The sequence below is a fragment of the Argiope bruennichi genome, chromosome 9, assembly GCF_947563725.1.
Source record: "Argiope bruennichi chromosome 9, qqArgBrue1.1, whole genome shotgun sequence".
In the NCBI taxonomy this organism is placed as follows: Eukaryota; Metazoa; Arthropoda; class Arachnida; order Araneae; family Araneidae; genus Argiope; species Argiope bruennichi.
In genome coordinates, this window is record NC_079159.1 from 86,156,650 (window position 1) to 86,177,149 (window position 20,500).

At 29.7% G+C, this 20,500-nt stretch overlaps 1 protein-coding gene across 2 annotated transcripts in view; it reads right to left on the minus strand.

Annotated features, from left to right (window-relative positions):
- LOC129984713 (hemicentin-2-like) overlaps window positions 1-20,500 on the minus strand; it is a 516,003-nt gene that overhangs the window by 356,709 nt on the left and 138,794 nt on the right. For both annotated transcript variants that reach the window (XM_056094654.1, XM_056094653.1), the window contains exon 2: window positions 5,795-5,925. In XM_056094654.1, the coding sequence (XP_055950629.1) occupies window positions 5,795-5,867 (73 nt within the window). In that variant the 5' untranslated portion in view covers window positions 5,868-5,925. The remainder of the gene's footprint in view (window positions 1-5,794; window positions 5,926-20,500) is intronic.

Here is a 20,500-nt window from a genome sequence, read left to right on the forward strand (position 1 = left end):
ATTAAGACAAACTCATTTTAATAATGACACAGTTATGACGGTATAAATCTTCATAAATGCAGGTCGTATCTCTTAGCGGAGATGTACCACTTGTGGGCGTATTTTCTTGTACATGAAAGGGTGATGGTTATTTTATAATAATCCATAGCTCACGGAGTTTTAATTACTTAGATGTGTTTGAGTAATAAGGCCAGATCCTGATAATTTCTTCACTATTTTATAATGTATTGACGTAAAATTTTAATTATAGCAATAAAATGCATATGAATTTCTGCGACTGTTTAGATAAGCATTCTGCTATGAAACAAACGACTTCAGAATTATTTTTGAGATGGGCAAGATAATTTTGGTAACATCCATACAAAAAGAAGATAGCATCCACTCCTCCCCCGCTTTCTTACCTTTCAAATAATATCAACGGATAGACGGTTGATTCCGGTAAAATATATGACAGCATTCCATAGGGAGCCAAAATTTGATACCAGGTTTTGAATAGATGACACCTGAAGACAAAGCAAAGACTATAGAAATCTGCTCAGCTTATAATGATGTACAGAATACTTATTCTTTAGAAAACCAGCACCATTGAATGCAATTTTACAAAGCCACTGTACTTTCATACCCTAACTATTCATCCTAGAGATAGATCAGCTTTTCAAAGCCTCCGTGAGAGATGAAGGGTATTCATCGCTATAGATCGCTTCCATAGGAGGTAACTCTTGTCATTGAAATAAAAGTAGTTCGTTTCAACAACATTGTGTAGCAACACAAAATTAGAGTAAGAATCAGCCTCAAGCTTCTGCTCTAGACCGGGGAGGGGTGAGAGTTGTGCGTTCAATACACATAATTTCATGAAAAACAATTCATATTATGTAACAGTATTTCGCATTTTATTCCATTAATCTCTAAAATATTAATTTACATAGTTTCTTCACGTAACATTAAAATAAGAATTTTATGTTTACAAATTTTCTTTTACACATCTAACTAATCCAAATAGTTATTTTTATGCATATGTGGTGGTTTGTGATGAGCGAGGATAGAACCTGGGACCTTGGGGTTCGCAGCCCACTAACGTGACCACAATACAAAAGCAATTGCTCGTGTAGCGTAGCTGTTAACTGGCTTATAAGCTATTCACCACAGACACTCCCTCCAGTGAGTCGGAGACGAGACGAACAATATGGCTATTGAGTGGTGATGTATTAGCTGTTGATTCCCATATGCCTGTACCCATTTGAGTAGCGCAAAGCGTTATGGCGACCATATGTGGGTGAGTGGTTTCTGTTGCTGATGCTGATGATTTTGTGCGTCAAGTGAGTCTGACGACTTTGGGTTGCTGCGTCAAGTGAATCTAACGACTTTGGGTTGCTTGGGTAGATGGCGCCACAACAGCTGTACGAAGGTTGAAGGTTCATCGTCCGGGTCATCACTGTGGTAGTTTGTGATGAGCGAGTATAGAACTTTGTGGTTCGCAACCCAGTAACATGACCACAATGCAAAAGCAATTGCTCGTGTAGCGTAGCTGTTAACTGGCTTATAAGCTATTCACTACAAATATATACAAGTTTTTATAAATGATTTTTGAAATTCTGCTTTTAAAAAGAATTTGTCAATAATTTTTTATTAATATTTAAAAGCCACAAAAACAGAAAGAGTTTTGCCTCTAAAAATATTTTATAATCCGAAATTTTTTTTAAGCGCTCATTTCTGGCATTTCATATGGTTAACACAGGATCAAAGTTAATAATATCATGTCTCCAGTAATGGATTAAAAAGTCCATTTATATATAAAAATTTCATCTTAAAATTTTCATAGAGTTGATCTATTAGACGAGTTTGTTGTGGATATTATACAAATTACCAAACGATATTTAAATATTTTAATTAATACCAAAAATTATATTTTAAATAAAAGACAACTATTCTTTTTATTTCATACTAGAATTATAAGTTTCATTTTGAAATTCATAACTTTCTCTACCTATTGTATGGAACCTACCTGTTGTATTTATATAAATGTTTTTTATTAATACAAAATGTATAAAAAAAGCGGAAAACATCCAACCGAATTTGATTTCATTATTTTAAAACTGTAAGATCAATTATTTAGTCATGCATTTTATGCTCTTGAATTTTTGATTATTTTCTTTTAACTACAAAATAAAAACATTTAAGAATTAACTGCCTCAAAAACCTAAAAACGTTTTACATGTATTTTTCAAAACTTTTGACGAAAATTAGAAACAGAATTAATCACTTTTCTTTAACGAGTTTGAAAAAGCACGATGGATTTTTCTTAACAGAAAGTTTTATCACAAATCTTTAATCATGTTTTTTCTTATTTATTTACTTTATCACAGCTAACTAGTTACAAGTTTATTTTTGGAGTTCCAAAAGACTGATTAGTTAATTAGTGAATTCTTGGTAATGAGGTTTCGTCTTTTTCATTAGTTATTAACATTCTCTATTAGCTTAGCAAATTAGATTCATATTTTGTACGTCCATTGTTAAATGGCTTACATAATCAATAAATTACATTTACTAATTGATTATTTTGAGCTAATTGGATTTCAAGTAACTTTCTTGATTTGTTTGTTCGCGCAAAAAAAGAAATTTCCTATTATCTAGGATCATGTAATAAGAATGTTGGTAACATTTTATATCATATATGAGAAAACAAAAGCGTGTGCATTTTGAAAATACTTCATATAATCTCCAGGATAAGACTGAGTATTGTTTGACAACGGATTTCTAAAAAACTCCGTACTTTTGCGCATGCGTTAGGGTGGGCTTAATTCGTCAAAATAAAGGTGAGAGAAAAGATGAAAGGAGGAGATGTTTACATTCAACAATAAAATAAACTCGGATTACTCTCAGATTTAATTAAAACAATACAATCAGATCAAAACATAATATTGACATACATGTGAAAAAAATTGAACGGAAAAGTATCTAATAGGGCTAAAATGAGGGTCAGAAAATGAAGGAGAATTCTAGGAATGCGCTCAGTCTTCCACGTCTCTCCCCTTAATGAGATAGAATCGTCGAAAAGTGGTCGTCTCAGAATACTGGAATGAACAGCATGTGAAATTCTGATGTCTAGGATTTTAGGTGAACTAATTGTGTTTGGTGACTAGTTTGTTGAGAATAGTACTGTTTACGGTTCTTAAATCATTAATTTTAGATGCATTTGTTTAAAATTTCGCTTTATTATTTGAAAAAGGTGAATCATTTGAAAATAAATAAATCAGTCTAATATAAATCATTCCGCCTGCAAATTTAATAGAATTTAACATTTTATGAAATAAAAGTGGAAGTGAAAAGTCCTATATTAGAGTTAATATTCAAAGGTAAAATGTTTTTATATAAATCTTTTGACTGGCAATGAATGTATTTAAATGTTTTTATGGAAAGATGGAATTAATAGTAAATTTTATCATAAGCATAAGATTATTATTAAAGAACGAATATTAATGAAAAAATTATTTTAGTTAGAAAAAAATAGTACTGAAATAAAATTTGTATTTTTATTATAAAAACAATTGTTTGAGTTTTAAAACAGAGTTAAACAGCATTTTTTATAAAATGATATTTTTGTTGGATATAGCTGAAAAATATATTAAAAACTTGCCTAATTATGTTCGAGCAAGAGCTGAAGATGTGTATAAAAATATACAAACAAATAATTATGTTTACCTGCATACATAGAAATGAAATCCATATGGAGTTTTAAATAGTGATTGTGTTTATAAATAAGATGTCAAAGTCTTTTTATAAGATGGTATAAGAAACTTAAGAGATCCAAATCTCTAGTCCGAAACATTGTAGCATTGTGTTTTAGTTTCGATTATATTTAAGAGTAAAAATTTTAGAAATTAACTGGCACCGAAATGTTTTTTTAAAAGAAAAATTCGAACGTTCTAGTATTCTGAAGTATCTGAATTCGAAAGAGCACAGGAATGAAGGAATAAAAAAAACTATTACGACTCTCGTTTCCTTGAGATTTTTATGTATTAAAATTTATTTTGTAAAACATCTAAGGTAGTGATGTTCAAATGATAATGATGATAAGGTTATTATATTCTTCAATAAACATTATTAAACTAAACATTTAGAAATACCATCCAGAATAAAGAGAGCGCCATATTTAACACGTACAAATTATATCTACGATGTATCCTTGTTGTAATAGAAATCTTTAGAAATACGATTGAAGATGATTAGAAGAAAGAAAACGTCGTATTTAGACACTTACAAATTATGTATACGATGCATTCCCTTAAATAAACTTTCCACCATGAAAAAACATATTGTAGCATCTTTGAATCATGAGTGATTCATTATCTCACAGATCATTCAAAGGTCAAAGGTACATTGGAGACACACAAGTGAGACATAGTAGTATATATGGAAAGCAATGATGGCAGAAATATGATCTTTAAATAAACCTTCTTTTGAGCATTTCATTTGAAGGAATTTCAAGTAATAGTATGATTATTGTTACTAATATTTTATCATGTTGTTCTTTATTAATGATGATCAAGATATGAAGATTAGGTTTATTTTTCCGTGATGAGCAGGTTAAAAAAATTTCCGGAGTTCTGTTATTATTACAGTTAACAAATAATTTCAAAATTAAGAAATACTGAAAATTTTCTGAAGTATATCTATTTTTAAACACTGTTCTTCTTTTCTGCGATGCAACTGAATATATATATAGATAACAGGGAAAACATAACACAACGAAGAAAATGGCGTAAGGGTTGTAAACATAAATGAGTGTTAAAATTTCAGATTAAAAATACCTACCTGAGAAAGCCATTAAGACCAGCTTACAAGAAATATTCAGTTAAAACTTTTAGCATATAATAATCTTGGTCAACCAACCGGTTGCCACAGCCGCTAATTAATAATAAAAGTGTTTACGGGCCATCTACCCTAGAACAATCTTATTTGGCACAGGTATATTTCAAAGTATAGGATTGTGCACTTATGAGTATTTTTTTAAATTTTAATTTATTAATAATTATGCAAAATTTAGATATTTTTCCTACATAACATTTGAAAATATTATTGCTAAAATAATTCTACATCAATTTAAAAATTTTTTAAAAAGGTATTTTTAAGTACATCGAAAAATATATAAAAATATCTGAAAATAAATATCTTGTATAATTTTCATTAAAAAATTTCATTTTTTCTAAAAAATTCAATTTGTTTTCATAGTTCTGTCTAATATTTAATCGCTTGATTTTTTTCCCTATCAGAAAGCTAAGGACGAAAAATTGTATTTACTAAGAAAGAAGTTTAAAAAAGACTTTCAGGTTACAACATCGCGAAATACAACGTCATATAAGATAACATAAGAGATTACTGAAAGATATACTTTTTCAATGGAACTAAAATGTAGTAGGACTCGGCGCCATTTAGAAACATCATATGTACAATAAGCAGCAACATTGAAAGACCATTAAATAACCAATATTGAATATCAATTACACTTTGCAGAATAAAAAATATTTTGTTCAGGAAATCAAGATTATCAAATTATACATAAGATGTTTAAATAAAATTAAGTAAAACAATGTTTTCAGAGAACCACCTGATCACCAAAGATGGCGCTTAAAAACGTGTGCTTTTTTCAGTTGGAGACTATTAAATTATTTACTATTTCTATTTGAATTCATCTGTTGGCTGGTTGATTTAATTATTTAATGTCCAAGGGTAAAATGTATCTGTATAGAGAGCAAAAACAAATAATTCAGTTTATAAAAAAAACACGTTTACTTACCTGAGTATGGGGAATAAATGACGAGTAAAATTGCACCAATAATCGTGTACTTCAGATATAATCGTCTCCGCATAATTCAATTAACCAATCAAATCTTTAGATGGCTTTTACAACCGTCATGGGAGAAAAAACTGCAAATAGGAAAAAAGAACTTAACATAAAAGTTATTATTTCATCTAAGTACATAACATGAATTATTTATTTTATAAATGAATTAAAGCTAGATGACTGGAGATGTAATAGCCTTATAAAATATAAATTGTATAAGCATATTCTCTCTATACGTAGAAAATTTAATTTACAGCTGGACTCGGAGAAAATTTTAACTATTCTGCTAATATTAAATTTATAAGTGATACTACTTTTAATATATAAAAAACAGCGGAATTGCTCTCAAAAAGCTTTCTCGCACACTATCTAATAAAGGTTTGGTTTGGTTTGGTTATATTAACGTCCCGTTTGAAGCAACACTAGGGCTATTTTGGGAGGACCTCGTAATTTTAAACCACGGTCAGATGACGAGGACGACACCTGAGCTGGCACCCCCCTCTCCACACCACACCAGCAGGAGGACGTTTGGTTATGACGGATTTAACGTGCAACAGACCTCCCCTTACACGACAGTTCTTCGGTGGAATCGGGTCACGAACCTAGAACTCTCCGGTTTCGAAGCCGTGACTTACCACCAGGCCACCGCGGCCATCTAATAAAGGTATTATCAGAGAACGCATTACATGACATTGGCGTACAATAGTTACGAAATATTAACCTTTGGCGTGAAATTAGCATTTTTATTGAGTCTATCAAGTCATTCTTTGAGAATTATTTGGCGATTAAGTCCTTGCATGTCGTTAATAATATCTGAAACTCGAATCTGTAATTTAGATGCGTTTTTAACAATAGATTGAAACAAAAATTTGTAGTAAAATCTTAAATTAAAAGTCACAAAACCCCATATCCAATTTAATATAAGTAACTCATTGCGATTTTAAGTTATCGCGTTTATATATTTCTGAAAATGCAAACCGACAGATGGCCAACCCCTCGTTGGAGTTGGCTTAAAATTTGATAAACTTCTACACTATCGTTGCTAAACGTGTGTGCCAAATTTTATCTATCTAGCTCTCTTCGTTCCGTAGTTAACGTGTTAACTTATATTCAAATAGCCGGATAGACAAGCTTCTGAACGAAATTTAATAGAAATCTACAAGTTTGTTATAAATAGTGTATACCAAATTTCAACCGTCTGCTCACTGCGTTTTTGAGTTGTCTTTGTCACAGACAGACGGACATTTTCCAAAAATGTGTTTTTCAAACTCAGGGAGATCTATAACTTGGAGATTAGTCAAAATCTCGAGTTCGAATTTTTTGACGATTACTGTACTTTCTCCATTTTTCGTGTGAAAAGTAAAAAAAAACTTTTCCATTTACGTTCACCGATGATTGAAAACAGACAAATGAATATAATTTGAATTTTTTCTGCAGAATCTTTAAATTAATGCCATAAAAGTTATTATACATCATAATTAAAAAAAGGAGTAGATATCAAATATTTATTCCTAATGACCAACAATAGATATAGAGATCTATGATATATCATTAGACAGAAGAATGTTAAAAAGAAAATGGCGACGACTCAAGTATTGTTGCTTTTTGAGAGCTGCGAATTTCGTGCTGGAATTCGTTGTTGCATTTATAACATACATCTCGTTCAAGTTCAACAAGTTGCAACCTCTTAACAAGCACATTTACAGTTGATACAGAAATTTATCGAAGATGGCTGCATATGCAAATGGAAAAATATGGGTAATCACAGCACTTCAGGTGAAAATGTTGAAGGTATTCATACGACTTTCGAACACAGCTCTAGGAAATGTAGGAATTCATCAGTAGGGATAAATAAAAGATATCATGTATGTACCACATATCCTGCTTCACTTCAAGATTTGGAAGATCAAATTGTTTCAGAAGCAAGTTCAAAAACCAATTCTTTTATGGTTGGTAAGAAATGAACTTCCGATTCAATTTGCGTCGCATAAGAAATACAGAAGATTATGTTGAAACAAAAAAAGATTTGGACTTTTATATATTTCACTATGTATCGTATGTGATTCTATTTATTGCTGTTTTTGTTAGAAATAAAAATTTTAATTTGAATCTACACCTTCTTTTTAAAAAATTCATTTTGCACTTGAATATATTAGTTTGAATCCGGTTTAGAGACAGTCTATAAGCAGATTTGCTTTCGTCTCTTATGCTAACTAGTCCATGCTCTAAATGAAAGAATCAATTCACATCCAGAAGTTTTCAGCCAGCTAAATCTATAAACCAGTCTATTAGCAGATTTTTGCTACGATTTACTTTTGCTTCTTATACTAACTAGTCTAGATGAAAGAATTCTTTCACTTCAACAAGTGCTTAGCCTGCTAAACCAACAGACCAGTCTTCGAGCAGATATTTGCAACGATTTGCGTTTGTCTCTTATACTAACTTGTCTAGATGAAAGAATTCCTTCACTTCAACAAGCGCTTAGCCTGCTAAACCAACAGACCAGTCTTCGAGCAGATATTTGTAACGATTTGCGTTTGTCTCTTATAATAACTTGTCTAGATGAAAGAATTCTTTCACTTCAACAAGCGCTTAGCCTGCTAAACCAACAGACCAGTCTTCGAGCAGATATTTGTAACGATTTGCTTTTGTCTCTTATAATAACTTGTCTAGATGAAAGAATTCCTTCACATCAAGAAGTGCTTAGCCAGGTAACATATAGACTATACAGCTAAATCGAAAAATGCCACGCATTCTATAGTTCAAAAGGTAATTCGTATCCTCTTTTTTTAGAAATATACTTGTAACCCACATATTTACTTTGAACAGTTTTGATCAATAACTGTTGTCCGTTTAATATTTTACATATTTTAAAGTCAGAGAAAGACATTTCATTAAAAGACAAACGATGGAAAAATACCATAGAAAAAATGCTTCAAAAATATTACAGACATTATTACGTATTCGTGTAATTTTAAAGTCTTGGTCGTTTATTTCTGATTCTACTTATTCATTAATTATTCAAAAGTAGAAATGAGACTGGAAACAAAGGGATGGAAATTTCTAAAATACACTGATTTAACTTCTTGCATAATGCATAACAGTGTTTTTCTAAAAAAACCAATTTTAAAAAGAATAATTTTCAAAGTAAAATGCACCAAATCGCAGTGAAAGGACTTTTTTTTCCCCATTCGAAGCAATATAATATTTATAACCTTAGACGACTTTCTTCCATTTCCGTTTTAAATTGTTTATATTTTAAGGAAAAATCGATGCATTTCGGCTCAAAAGATGACATTTTTCTCGAAGACACGAGGATATGGTGAAAAAGTAATTTTAAACAGCAGAACTGGAGACAAGATATTGCATTATTCATGACTTTTCATTGTAAAAAAGGAATGTTTTAAATTATTTGATACGAGAACTTATGCAGTCAACAACCACCTGTTTTTCCATTCAAGACACTCACTTGTATGTCAACTGCATGCCCATTTCAAGAAGAGATTGATTTTGTAATTTTAGAGAATGAATGTAGTAATAGGGAGAACTTAACAAAACAAGCAAATGATACAATAATGTAAATTAAATATTGAAGAAAACATCGTATGTGTCGACTTTTTCATTGATAGTTATTCTTTGAAGTCACATGACGGGGGGGGGGAGAAACAGTTAGGTGAGTAAATCGAATTCTTCTATGATTTAGTCTGGATTTGCGTACAATAATCCGAGTTTAAAGAACTGAAGGGAAATTCTATAGAAAAAGTTTGGGAAAAGAAAACTTTTTCCATATATTTAGCTACAACATATTTGCAACTCTCTTAATAATAATGAAAAAATGTATAAGTTTTGGCACTCTGTAAGGCAGACTATTTGACCATGATTCTACTATAAAAAGTGGAAACTTTAAACCTTGGTTCAGTTTAGTTATATTAATGTCCTGTTGTAAAGAAACCCTAGGGCTGTTTTGGGACGGACCTCGTAATTTTGAACCACGGTCAGATGACGAGGGCGACACCTGAGCTGGCACCCCCTCTGCACACCACATCATACCAGTGGGAGGATGTTTGGCCCTGACTTATTTAACGTGCAACAGACCCCCTTACACGACGGTTCTTTGGTGGAATTGGGTCTCGAACCTGAAACCCTACGTCTCACGAGCCGAGACCTTACCACCAGGCCACAGCGGCCCTCCTTTATACCTTGGAGTGATTTAAAAAAAGATAATTTAAATAGAATTTTAATGAATAAAAAGTTAAGAAAGATTGTGGTTATAAAAGATCGATCTTTCGTATGAATCAAGCACTTTTTCTCAATCTAAGGCGCCATCTTTGGCAATTAATTGCTGGAATACAATTAATACATAACTACATAATCATTGTATATGTACATAATATAATTTGTTGTATGTACATAATATAATACACTCTGTATCATGCTAAATATTCAATATGTATTTGGGCGCCATCCAATTGAAACGAAAATTTGATACAAGATCTCATACCATATTTGATTTATTAAAGTCATTTTGTTTGTGGATTATTACGTTTATATGCATACGAAAGTACACACTGACAGAGGATGCATTTCTTTACAACTGACGTAACTTATTTGAACCGACATTTTCGGTTTCAAATTTGATACTGACCTTCATTCTAGATGTTAAACACTGTAAACCAAATTTTATTCACTTAGCTTTTTATATTTTCTAACTACCTTATTGACTTGTACTCGGACAGGTGAACATGCAAACTTCCTGGGTTTCGCTCAAAATTTTACAGAAATCTACATATTTGGTGTTAAGTCCATACACTAAATTTCATCTACCTAGCTCAAAGCATTTGAGTTATGTTCACAGACAGACAGACATAATTCGAAAAATGTTTTCTTTGGACTCAAGTAGGTCTGAAAAATGGACATCGGTCAACAGCTGGAGTTCGATTACAATTCTTTTTTCGTATACAATAAAGTAAAAAGAAAATATTCGAAGCAGGAGAAGGAAATATAATAAACCGAGAAAGTCCGGAGAACAATAGCAGAAAAGCCGAAAGCATAGTACATTTCTAATTAAGCTTCGATATATAGTGAAAAATATATATACTTTTAACCTTTTGCATTAGAAAAAGTAATTCGATGCAAAATTATTCATTTAATACATGGACTTGTTTATTACACCAAAAAATAAATACATATAATTGTTTTAAGTTGTATTAACCTGAAAAAATGAAACTACACCTGCTTACCATTCTATGAGCGTTTTTAACAACTAAATTTGAAAAATAAATACATAAAAGTTCTAAATGATACACCTTCTTGAATGGTAAGTGCGAGACACCATCCGAGTGCAGAGGGTTAATATCTCTTCCTGTTGACGATTTGTGACAAAAAGTTGATAATTATAATGACAGGAATATATAAGAAATTTTATTTGTCTAATGTTCTTGAATTATATATTTCAAGTTTACATTATATGTAAGAGATTAAGTCCACTTATTTACAAACATGATCCAAATAATGGCATATATCTACATATAATCCAAATAATGGCATATATCTACATATAATGGCATATATCTACATATCTACATATAATGGCATATATCTACATATAATCCAAATAATGGCATATATCTACATATAATCCAAATAATGGCACATATCTACATATAATGGCATATATCTACATATCTACATATAATGGCATATATCTACATATAATCCAAATAATGGCACATATCTACATATAATGGCATATATCTACATATAATGGCATATATCTACATATAATCCAAATAATGGCACATATCTACATATAATGGCATATATCTACATATCTACATATAATGGCATATATCTACATATCTACATATAATGGCATATATCTACATATAATCCAAATAATGGCATATATCTACATATTTTTGGATATTGATCATAAAATTAAATTCATCATTATTATTGCGTTTTATATTTATTGCGGTAGCATACAAACAAATAGAGAAATCGATTGAAAATCAATTAGTTGATGGATTTTCTCTAACATTTGACATTGAAAAGTGATTATAATGACAAATCATGTGTCTAGTTTTTTAAATGACTTATTTAGTTGAATTATAATGGATAAAATTTTGTTTAAAACCCATCAACAGATTTAGTGTTCAAATTGCATTAATACATAATATATTTCACTAATATCTACCTTTCTCTTTTAATTTTTAAAAGATGTAATTTTATAATCAATGCTTTGATGAAGTCCTAATGTGCTTGGATTTTGAGTACTTAAGCATCAACTCTTTGAAAATTCATCCTTTTTAATGCTGAAATACATATCTGTTAATTTAATCAGTTCATTTCTTTAAAAATTAATTTTAATCCATTTGTGGCCTTTGGTTAAGAATTTGAGGGAAAAACTCATTTTTAAGAAAAGAGTTTTAATTTTTATAGTAGTAATGGTTTATAAATGAAAGTTTAAAAAGAAAATATTTAAAACAGAAAAATCCAATTCTTATTCTAACGATAAAATACTTTCTTTACAAGTTAAATATTTTGTAATGATTTTTTTAAAACACTAACTCAACATAATAGGCAAGCAATTTTTTAAAAATAAGTTACAACAAATGTAAACATTTATCAAGTAAATTTATAATAATTTTTATTTAATAAATAAAAAATATTTACCAACAGTTACTCTAGCAAAAAAAAAAAAAAAAAAAAAAAAAAAAATGTAAGCTATAGAAGAAATTTTTCCGTGGAAGTTTCCGCGAGGAAATAAAAAAAAAAACGTTTTTTTAAAAAAAATGGAGTTTTTTTAAACGCTTCTTTTTATCAACGCCGCAAGACACTATTTTTTTCTACGTCAGAAGGAAAATGGTGCTAACAAGGGTTAGTTGATAGTTAGCAAAGAATTGGAATTTTTGTCCATGAGCCGTTATTTAGGTTGTACCACAAGTGGAGCAATTTTAACGAAGAAGATCGATCTTCGGAGATTTCTGTCTATTCTTCGCGATACTTTCTCTCCCAGTGACAACAAGAAAACTATTCTTTGAAAGGGAGTTGAGAGGCCATACCAACTTCTTTTCTGGATAAAGAATCAGTTATCTCAAAATGAAAAAGAAGGTTATCTTTCAACAAAAATTAAGTTAGGAACTTAGAGCTATATATCTAGGAAAAAGCAAAGAACGTAAAATAGCCTACTGCAGAGACATAAGAAAGGGCAATTTATATGAAATTATAAAGTTGCGTGGTATCCAAAATATCGTCGTATAAAGTATTATATATTTATTTAATATATAATTTCATTAAAAAGCATCTTACTACAGCAAGTAACGGTGAAAATAACACTGAAAATAGACTGTATGCTTACAAAAGAATTCACTAATTCCGATCCATTCATGCTATTTTGAAAGTAATTTTTAAGTTTAAAATGTATATATATAAACTTATTTTTAGACCCTTTTGTTTAATTTATTTTGTTTCATGTTTGCAAAGATGTAATTTTGTAATCATTATTTCATTCTTTTCTGATATGTTATTTTATTAAAATTTTCAACGCATACGTTTCCCATGACAATGCACTATCTTCAGATTTTCACGGCATAATTATCAGTTAAGCAATTGTATAAAATTTTAAACCAGTCGCGTCACCTGATATTGAGAATGAAAAGCACAAGATTTTAAAGATTTAATGTAGAAAATTATTAACCCTTAACTTTTCTATTAAAATGTGTTTTTAAAAAACATTTTCAGTTATTAAATTTGCTTTTCAGTGAATACCAACAAATACATAGTGCAATGAGACATTTCTTATTTTGAAAGAGAATATATAAAATATGCAATAGAGGATCTGGAAAGGTAACGTCACCATCTGATAAAAAAAAAAATGTTTAACCACTAAGAAGTAGTGGTCTTTTTTTATTGTTGAGAGATTATTATTTTATTTGTGTTCTGGTTATGAAGTATGAGAAAAAACAGTATTATCATCATCGAAAAATTTCACTTCAAAACTTTCTTAAATATAACAATTTTAGAACTCAAAAAGATAAATATATAAATATTTGGAAATGTATATTTCATTGAAAACGGTACTTCCAATATATATAAGGCCAGATGAATGATTTTTGATAACTGATTTTAACACAAAACTCACTGGAAATCTGGACTTTCATTGAATCACTGCAGGTGGATAGTAAAACAAAATATTCTTTCATTTTCCCCGGATCAATTTTATTGCTATTTAAAATTTTAAAGCATGCTATATTGTTGTCATTAATATATTTAAATAAAATTCGCTACTATGTGTACAACAGCATTTTTACTATACTTCATTACCTTGTGAAATGCATTCTAAATTTGTGTGCATTTGTTTTTAATTGACAAAATAGGTAAATATAAAAAGATCTAAATTAAATACTTTAAGATGTGTTTTATCGTGGAAGTATAAATCACATCTTATACCCAAGGTGTACTTTATCGTGGAAGAAATACGAAAACATAGACGAACGTATGTTTCAAAAGCAATGACAGTTACGAGGTCACGCATCGTTCCTTTCAAATTCACTTCCATTTTTTTGGAAAATTTACTACTTTCTACTTATATATTAAATGTGCAAGTAAGAAATTCTTTGGAAAACAAGTTATGATACAAGATAAAAATTTAGGTAATAAAAGGGCTTGAGTATTACTCCGCCTTTAAAACTTCTTGTAATGACTTACGATTCTAACGCCGGAATATAATTTTTTGTAATACTAAATGGATACTACCAAACTAAATCTTTTTGTAATGCATACTATTAAATCTTTTTGTAATATATACTACCAAATCTTTTTGCAATACATACTACTAAATCTTTTTGTAATACATACTACTAAATCTTTTTGTAATACATACTACTAAATCTTTATGCAATACATACTACTAAATCTTTTTGTAATACTACATAGAAACTTATAGTTTAAAATGAAACATTAATCTTAGGCAAAACGCAAGGCTGAAAATAGTAAATCCAAAAGTGTCCTGTTTTTTATCCGATCAGATACGATTTATGATTTGATACGATTTAATTAATAGTATGAATGTTAAAAAATTATTTAACTACAGTAGTTTGCCACAGTTACGATAACTTTCGAGGAAAAAATTATCTTTTAATTTTTCTGTTATAGGTACTTAAATGTCAAAACAAATTTAAAACAAACGGAAACAAGAACATATGATGGAGGCTTAAAATAAATTATTCAAATAAGATTTCAGATAAAGGAAATTTAAGGGGGCTTATACACAATATGGAATTCCTAAACAAAAACTCTAACATCCTTTTGAAGAATTGAATTCAATCTGACCTGTTATTTGAAGAATTCACAGGCCCAATGATCTGTCTGGTCAAACATATTTTTATACTGGAATTACTTTTTGAAATTATAGCAATTGATCCAAGGAAGTTGGCATTTGAATTAGTTGAATAAATATTCCACTAAATAAAAACGAATTTCTGGAAAATATTGGTATTCAAGTTAATGGAAAACCATCTCTTGCGTTATTTACCCACTCAATTAAACCTTTATGGTAAAATGAAAAGTTTTAATAAAGAACGAGTCCATGAATTCATTGACAATTGAGAGGCTATACAAAATGAGCTTAAATTTACCGTTCATCAAAATTAAATTTTATGTAATTCTTCAAATATAATTAAAACAAGTTACTAACATCTCTTATGAAAATATATTAGTAGTTTTCAAAAAGCTACTAAATATCTTTCATATTCTCGTAATTCTTATTTAACTGACTTATCAAGAATTTGATTATCTAATCTTTTTTCAAATACACCCGATGTATACAAATAAGCTAACATTTAAAAAAACAAACAGACGATATGTAAATAAAAAAGTGATATTTTCCGAAAAACATCCGACTAGAAATCTTTCGGAATTCTCAGAAAAAAAAAAAGGAACAATCTTATTAAGTAGCTCCGAGCACTTCAAAAGACACGAAAGAAATTTCGAGTAAAAGGACATTTCACGTTTAATACATCCCATCAGAAACACCGAAAGTTTCTAGAAAAGAACGCAATCATGGAACTTAAGAATCGAAACAAAGAACAACATTAAATTTTACATCAGGAAGAAGAACCCCGAAAGAGATTTGGATTTTAGCGATACAAAAGGGGCTCCAGCACATTACAATCCTTTCACTGTGCTCAAAAGACGTCTCTTTTCTCCCGAATCGCGAGATATTTCTTTTACTTAATGGTGAAATGGCACGAATGAGTGATTTTTCTCCTGTTAGTCCCTGCTGCTAAGTCTCTGATTTTCGATTTATGTATGTAAAAACTAAATTATAGCAGAGGACTTATTGTTCAGAAAGTATTTTAATTTAACAACGTCAAGCGGTAGTTTAATTTAACAAAAGAATTGAATTAATGACTTGGAAGTCAATTTGTATTTCGAATTATTCCAACTTGTTAGATGCAAGTGCGAGAACGCCATAAATCTTTTTTATTTTTCGCCAAGGGAGCTGTTTATTATTTGAATTAATTCTTATTAGATTCCAGTTTTCTTTATAGATTGTTGTAGTGCACAAAGCGTATTTTTAAAATGAGTTTGCCCGCCTTATTTTGAAAACGTCTTGATAATGCAAATTAAATTCAATAACACAAAGATGTAGTAGTCTTCAGAGTGAAATGTAACAGTTAATTGAGACTCTCCCTCTTTTGTTATTTGTCAGATCAAGGAAAGAATATTTTGATTTCAATTAGTATTAATCATAATTGAATATTAAACGTATTTTTTAAAAATCTGCATTCACTCAGTCATATATGATATTCGCTTAACTATGAAACCTTTTTCCAATAAATGGAGATGAAAATGATGTTTTGAAAGATGTTATTTAATGTTTTGAATGACAGCATTAACAAAACAATTAAAAATTATAGAAATCATTATTTTTTGAATTTTTTTAAACTTATTTTCTTTTCTAACCGTTAAATTTACTTCACAAATGTATGAATGTACTCTGAATATTGCAGACATCTTGAGTTTTTGAAAAATAAAAACCATATTCACGATTTCTTGTATTTTTAAGAATTTTTTTTAAATAACTTAATAATTTAACAAATTGAGCATGTAGATTATCAATGCTTTAGCAACAACAAGTGAATAAATATTTCATCACATGATGGATTTAAATATTAAACAACATAAGGAATACAAACCTCTATTACTAGAGAAAGCCTCGTGACAATAGAAAAAAAAATCGCTGAATTTTTGTATTAGATCGATAAAAACCAAAAGTATTTAATAAATTGTAAGAAATATATTTTTTCGGCTAAAAAGAGATTTAACGTGAAAGCTTTAAAACTAAAAAGTTTATGAAAATGATTTACTCAAAATTTTGAAGATTATTTAAGAAATATATTACATAAACTAAAAAATAAGCTATCAAATTTTTTCAAAACTTCAAGCTTTGAAGCTAGACTGGATAAATAATATAAAATTTTCAATTTTTCCTCATTATAAAGGTTTAAAACAACTTTAAAATCTTTTTTAATAAACAAAATGATTATTCTGCAATACAGGAAGAGCAGAATATATTAAAAAATAATCTATCAGATTTGAATGAAAATAAACATTAGATTTTTATTCGTTATAAATAGCGTAAGAAGATTTTACTAAAATTTAAAATCTGAGAGAATAACAATTAAAAATATAAAATAGCATTAAATGTAAATTGCACAGATATAAAAAAATGGATATAAAAAATCAGAATTAAAAAAAAAACCTTTTCAGAAGAATATTGAATAAAAAAATGCCGTATTATTTTAATTCTCCAAATTTAGCTCTGTGAAATCATATACATGAATCTTTCTAATTGAGAAAAATCTCATAGCATCATAGCGCTATTAAAAGCGTAAATATCCGGTACATCAATTTTCAAAATTTCGTAATATTGTAACGTCATTTTTTATTTGACTTAAATTACACATAAATTAAACAAAATCCTTTCTTTTTTTTTTCTCGTGTGACTATTTAAGCCAAATTTTCCGCAGAAGCTTCTAAGGGTAATGACCCCTGAGCACCCGAGGGCAGAAGTCTGACTTCTAGCTCAAATGAAGATAGCACACACACACTCGCTTGCACAACCCCTTTTTACAGAGGGGGGGGGGCACTTTCACGCATCTCACTGAAATAACACAAGGAAGAGAACAACCATTCCCGAACCAGGAATCCTTTTATTTTAACAATAGAATAAAATTACGCGATTAAGAATTTGATGAAACAAGAAAAACGATTTGAATTGAAGGGTAATATTGTAGTCTATTTTTCGAAAAAAAAATTTAGCAAATTGCCAAAATTCTGGAATAAGTGGTAGTACTATTAAATTGGTAGCATTAAAAATTGAATTTATTTGGAAACAACATAAGCCCTATTTTTGTGCAATAGCATTTTTTAAAATTATCCATTCCAGGAATATATCATGAAAATTGAGATTGAAAGATAAAAAGCAAATCCTCGAAGGTCACAATGAGCAAGAAAGAGCACGTACCATCCTTTAACCATCGCATGCTGTGACTTAGTATATGATGTTTTGAATTTTGCATCGAAATGAAGAAAATCGTGCATGTATTCGGAAAGTTTTTTCAATCGATTAAAAAATTGACACAAGATTATAATTTTAGTAACAAGATCACATACTAAATTTGATTTATCCAAATTGTTGCACTTCTGAGTCATCGCATTTATATCTATACAAAAGTACAGAGATGGAAGTCTATCAACACATTGACTGATTTCACATAAAATTTGATTCCAATATTAAAGTTTAATGTAAATTGCGAACATAATTTTATCTAATTAGTTTTTAAAAACATATTTTGAAAGATATTTAACATATTTAAAAACATATTTTCACTTGTAGTTGGTCATAGAGACAAATAGAATTCACTCAAAATTTGATGGTAATCTACAAATGTGGCATTAAAACACATACCAAATTTCATCGCTCTAGATAAATGCATTTTTGAGCTATAGTGTTTGCTGACTGGCAAACAGACCTGCGATAATAGTCTCTCCAAAACTTTCTTCCCTGCTCTCTAATCAACTTGCCATGCCAGAAAACGTCTTATAGTGCTTTAGCGTACAATAATTACAAAATATTTACATTTGGCGTGAATTTAGTAATTTTATTGAATATATCATATCATTGGCAAGTTATTTGGCGATTAATCCTTGGCTACAGTGCTGTAGCATACAATAATTACAAAATATTTACATTTAGCGTGAATTTAACACTTTTACTGAATATATCATATCATTGGCGAGTTATGGCGATTAATCCTTGGCTACAGTGCTTTAGCGTACAATAATTACAAAATATTTACATTTGACGTGAATTTAGCCCTTTTACTGAATATATCATATCACTGGCGAGTTATTTGGCGATTAATCCTTGGCATGCATTAATAATATTAAAAAATTAATTAGTGTTCTGGACATGTTTTTTTCAACCGATTGAAACAGAAGATTTGACACAAAACTGTACACGTAGTCACAAAATGCCATACCAAATTTGATATATTTAAGCCACTGCATTTTTGAATTTTGGCGTTTACATGTTTCTGAAAGTGCAGACCGACAGACTGTCAATCTCTTGTTGGATTTTATTTAAAATTTCCTAGGTGTCTACAAAGTAGATGTTAAATCTATGCACCGAATTTTATCTATATTTAGCTCTCTTCATTTTGTAACTTTCGTATTAATATATATTTGAACATCCGGGCAGATAAACTTTCTCTGAATAGATTTTAATCAAAATGCGATAGAAATCTGCAAATTGTGTGTTAAGACAGATTACCAAATTTCATTCGTCCAGCTCAAAGTTGTTTTGAATTATTTTTGTCAGACACGTATATTCCAAAAAAAAAAAAAAAAAAATGTGTTTTTCGAACTCAGGATGGTCTGAATCTTGGAGTTTCATCAAAAGCGCGAGTTCGAATTTTTTGACGATTTCTATACTTTCCCTATACTACGTATATAAGAAAGTAAAAATGTATTTTCTTGACTAAGGGAAACCTGACATTTTGTGCTTAAACAAAATGTTGGGGTTGAATTATTATTATTATTATTATTTTACAATTACAATATTTTATCTCTCTGTCCCTCGTATTGGATAAATCAAAATGCATATCTCTATTGGGACAAAGTACCATTCAAAACTGATTTCGTCACCGAAAAATTTTTATATATCGAAAGATTCCAAATCCAAAGAAAATTAACTTTGCATTCGCTATAATCTCTTTATCGCAGCATAAAAATAAAATTCATGGTTAAAGGAATCGGCTTTTACGAAAGAGATTGGAGATATTGGTGATTTCGTGTAAGACCAGAAGCTATTACCAAGACCATGAAAAGATGCTTAGTGAAAAATCAATACTTATTCTGACTTCTGCCGTGGCGTGCGAATACAAAAGCATGGGACACTGAATAATGTATTTCGGTTTGCACAACGTTAATTTATGAATCCATTAAATATTTCAGTGCGAGTCGTTCGCTTCCCATAATTTGATAAGTGTTTTCAAAGTAAATGACAGAGTAAAGGTTTGTTTTAAGGGAGAGATAAATGATGCGTGGGAGTGTAATTGGAGGTATAATTTACTATCCCTCTTCAAAGAA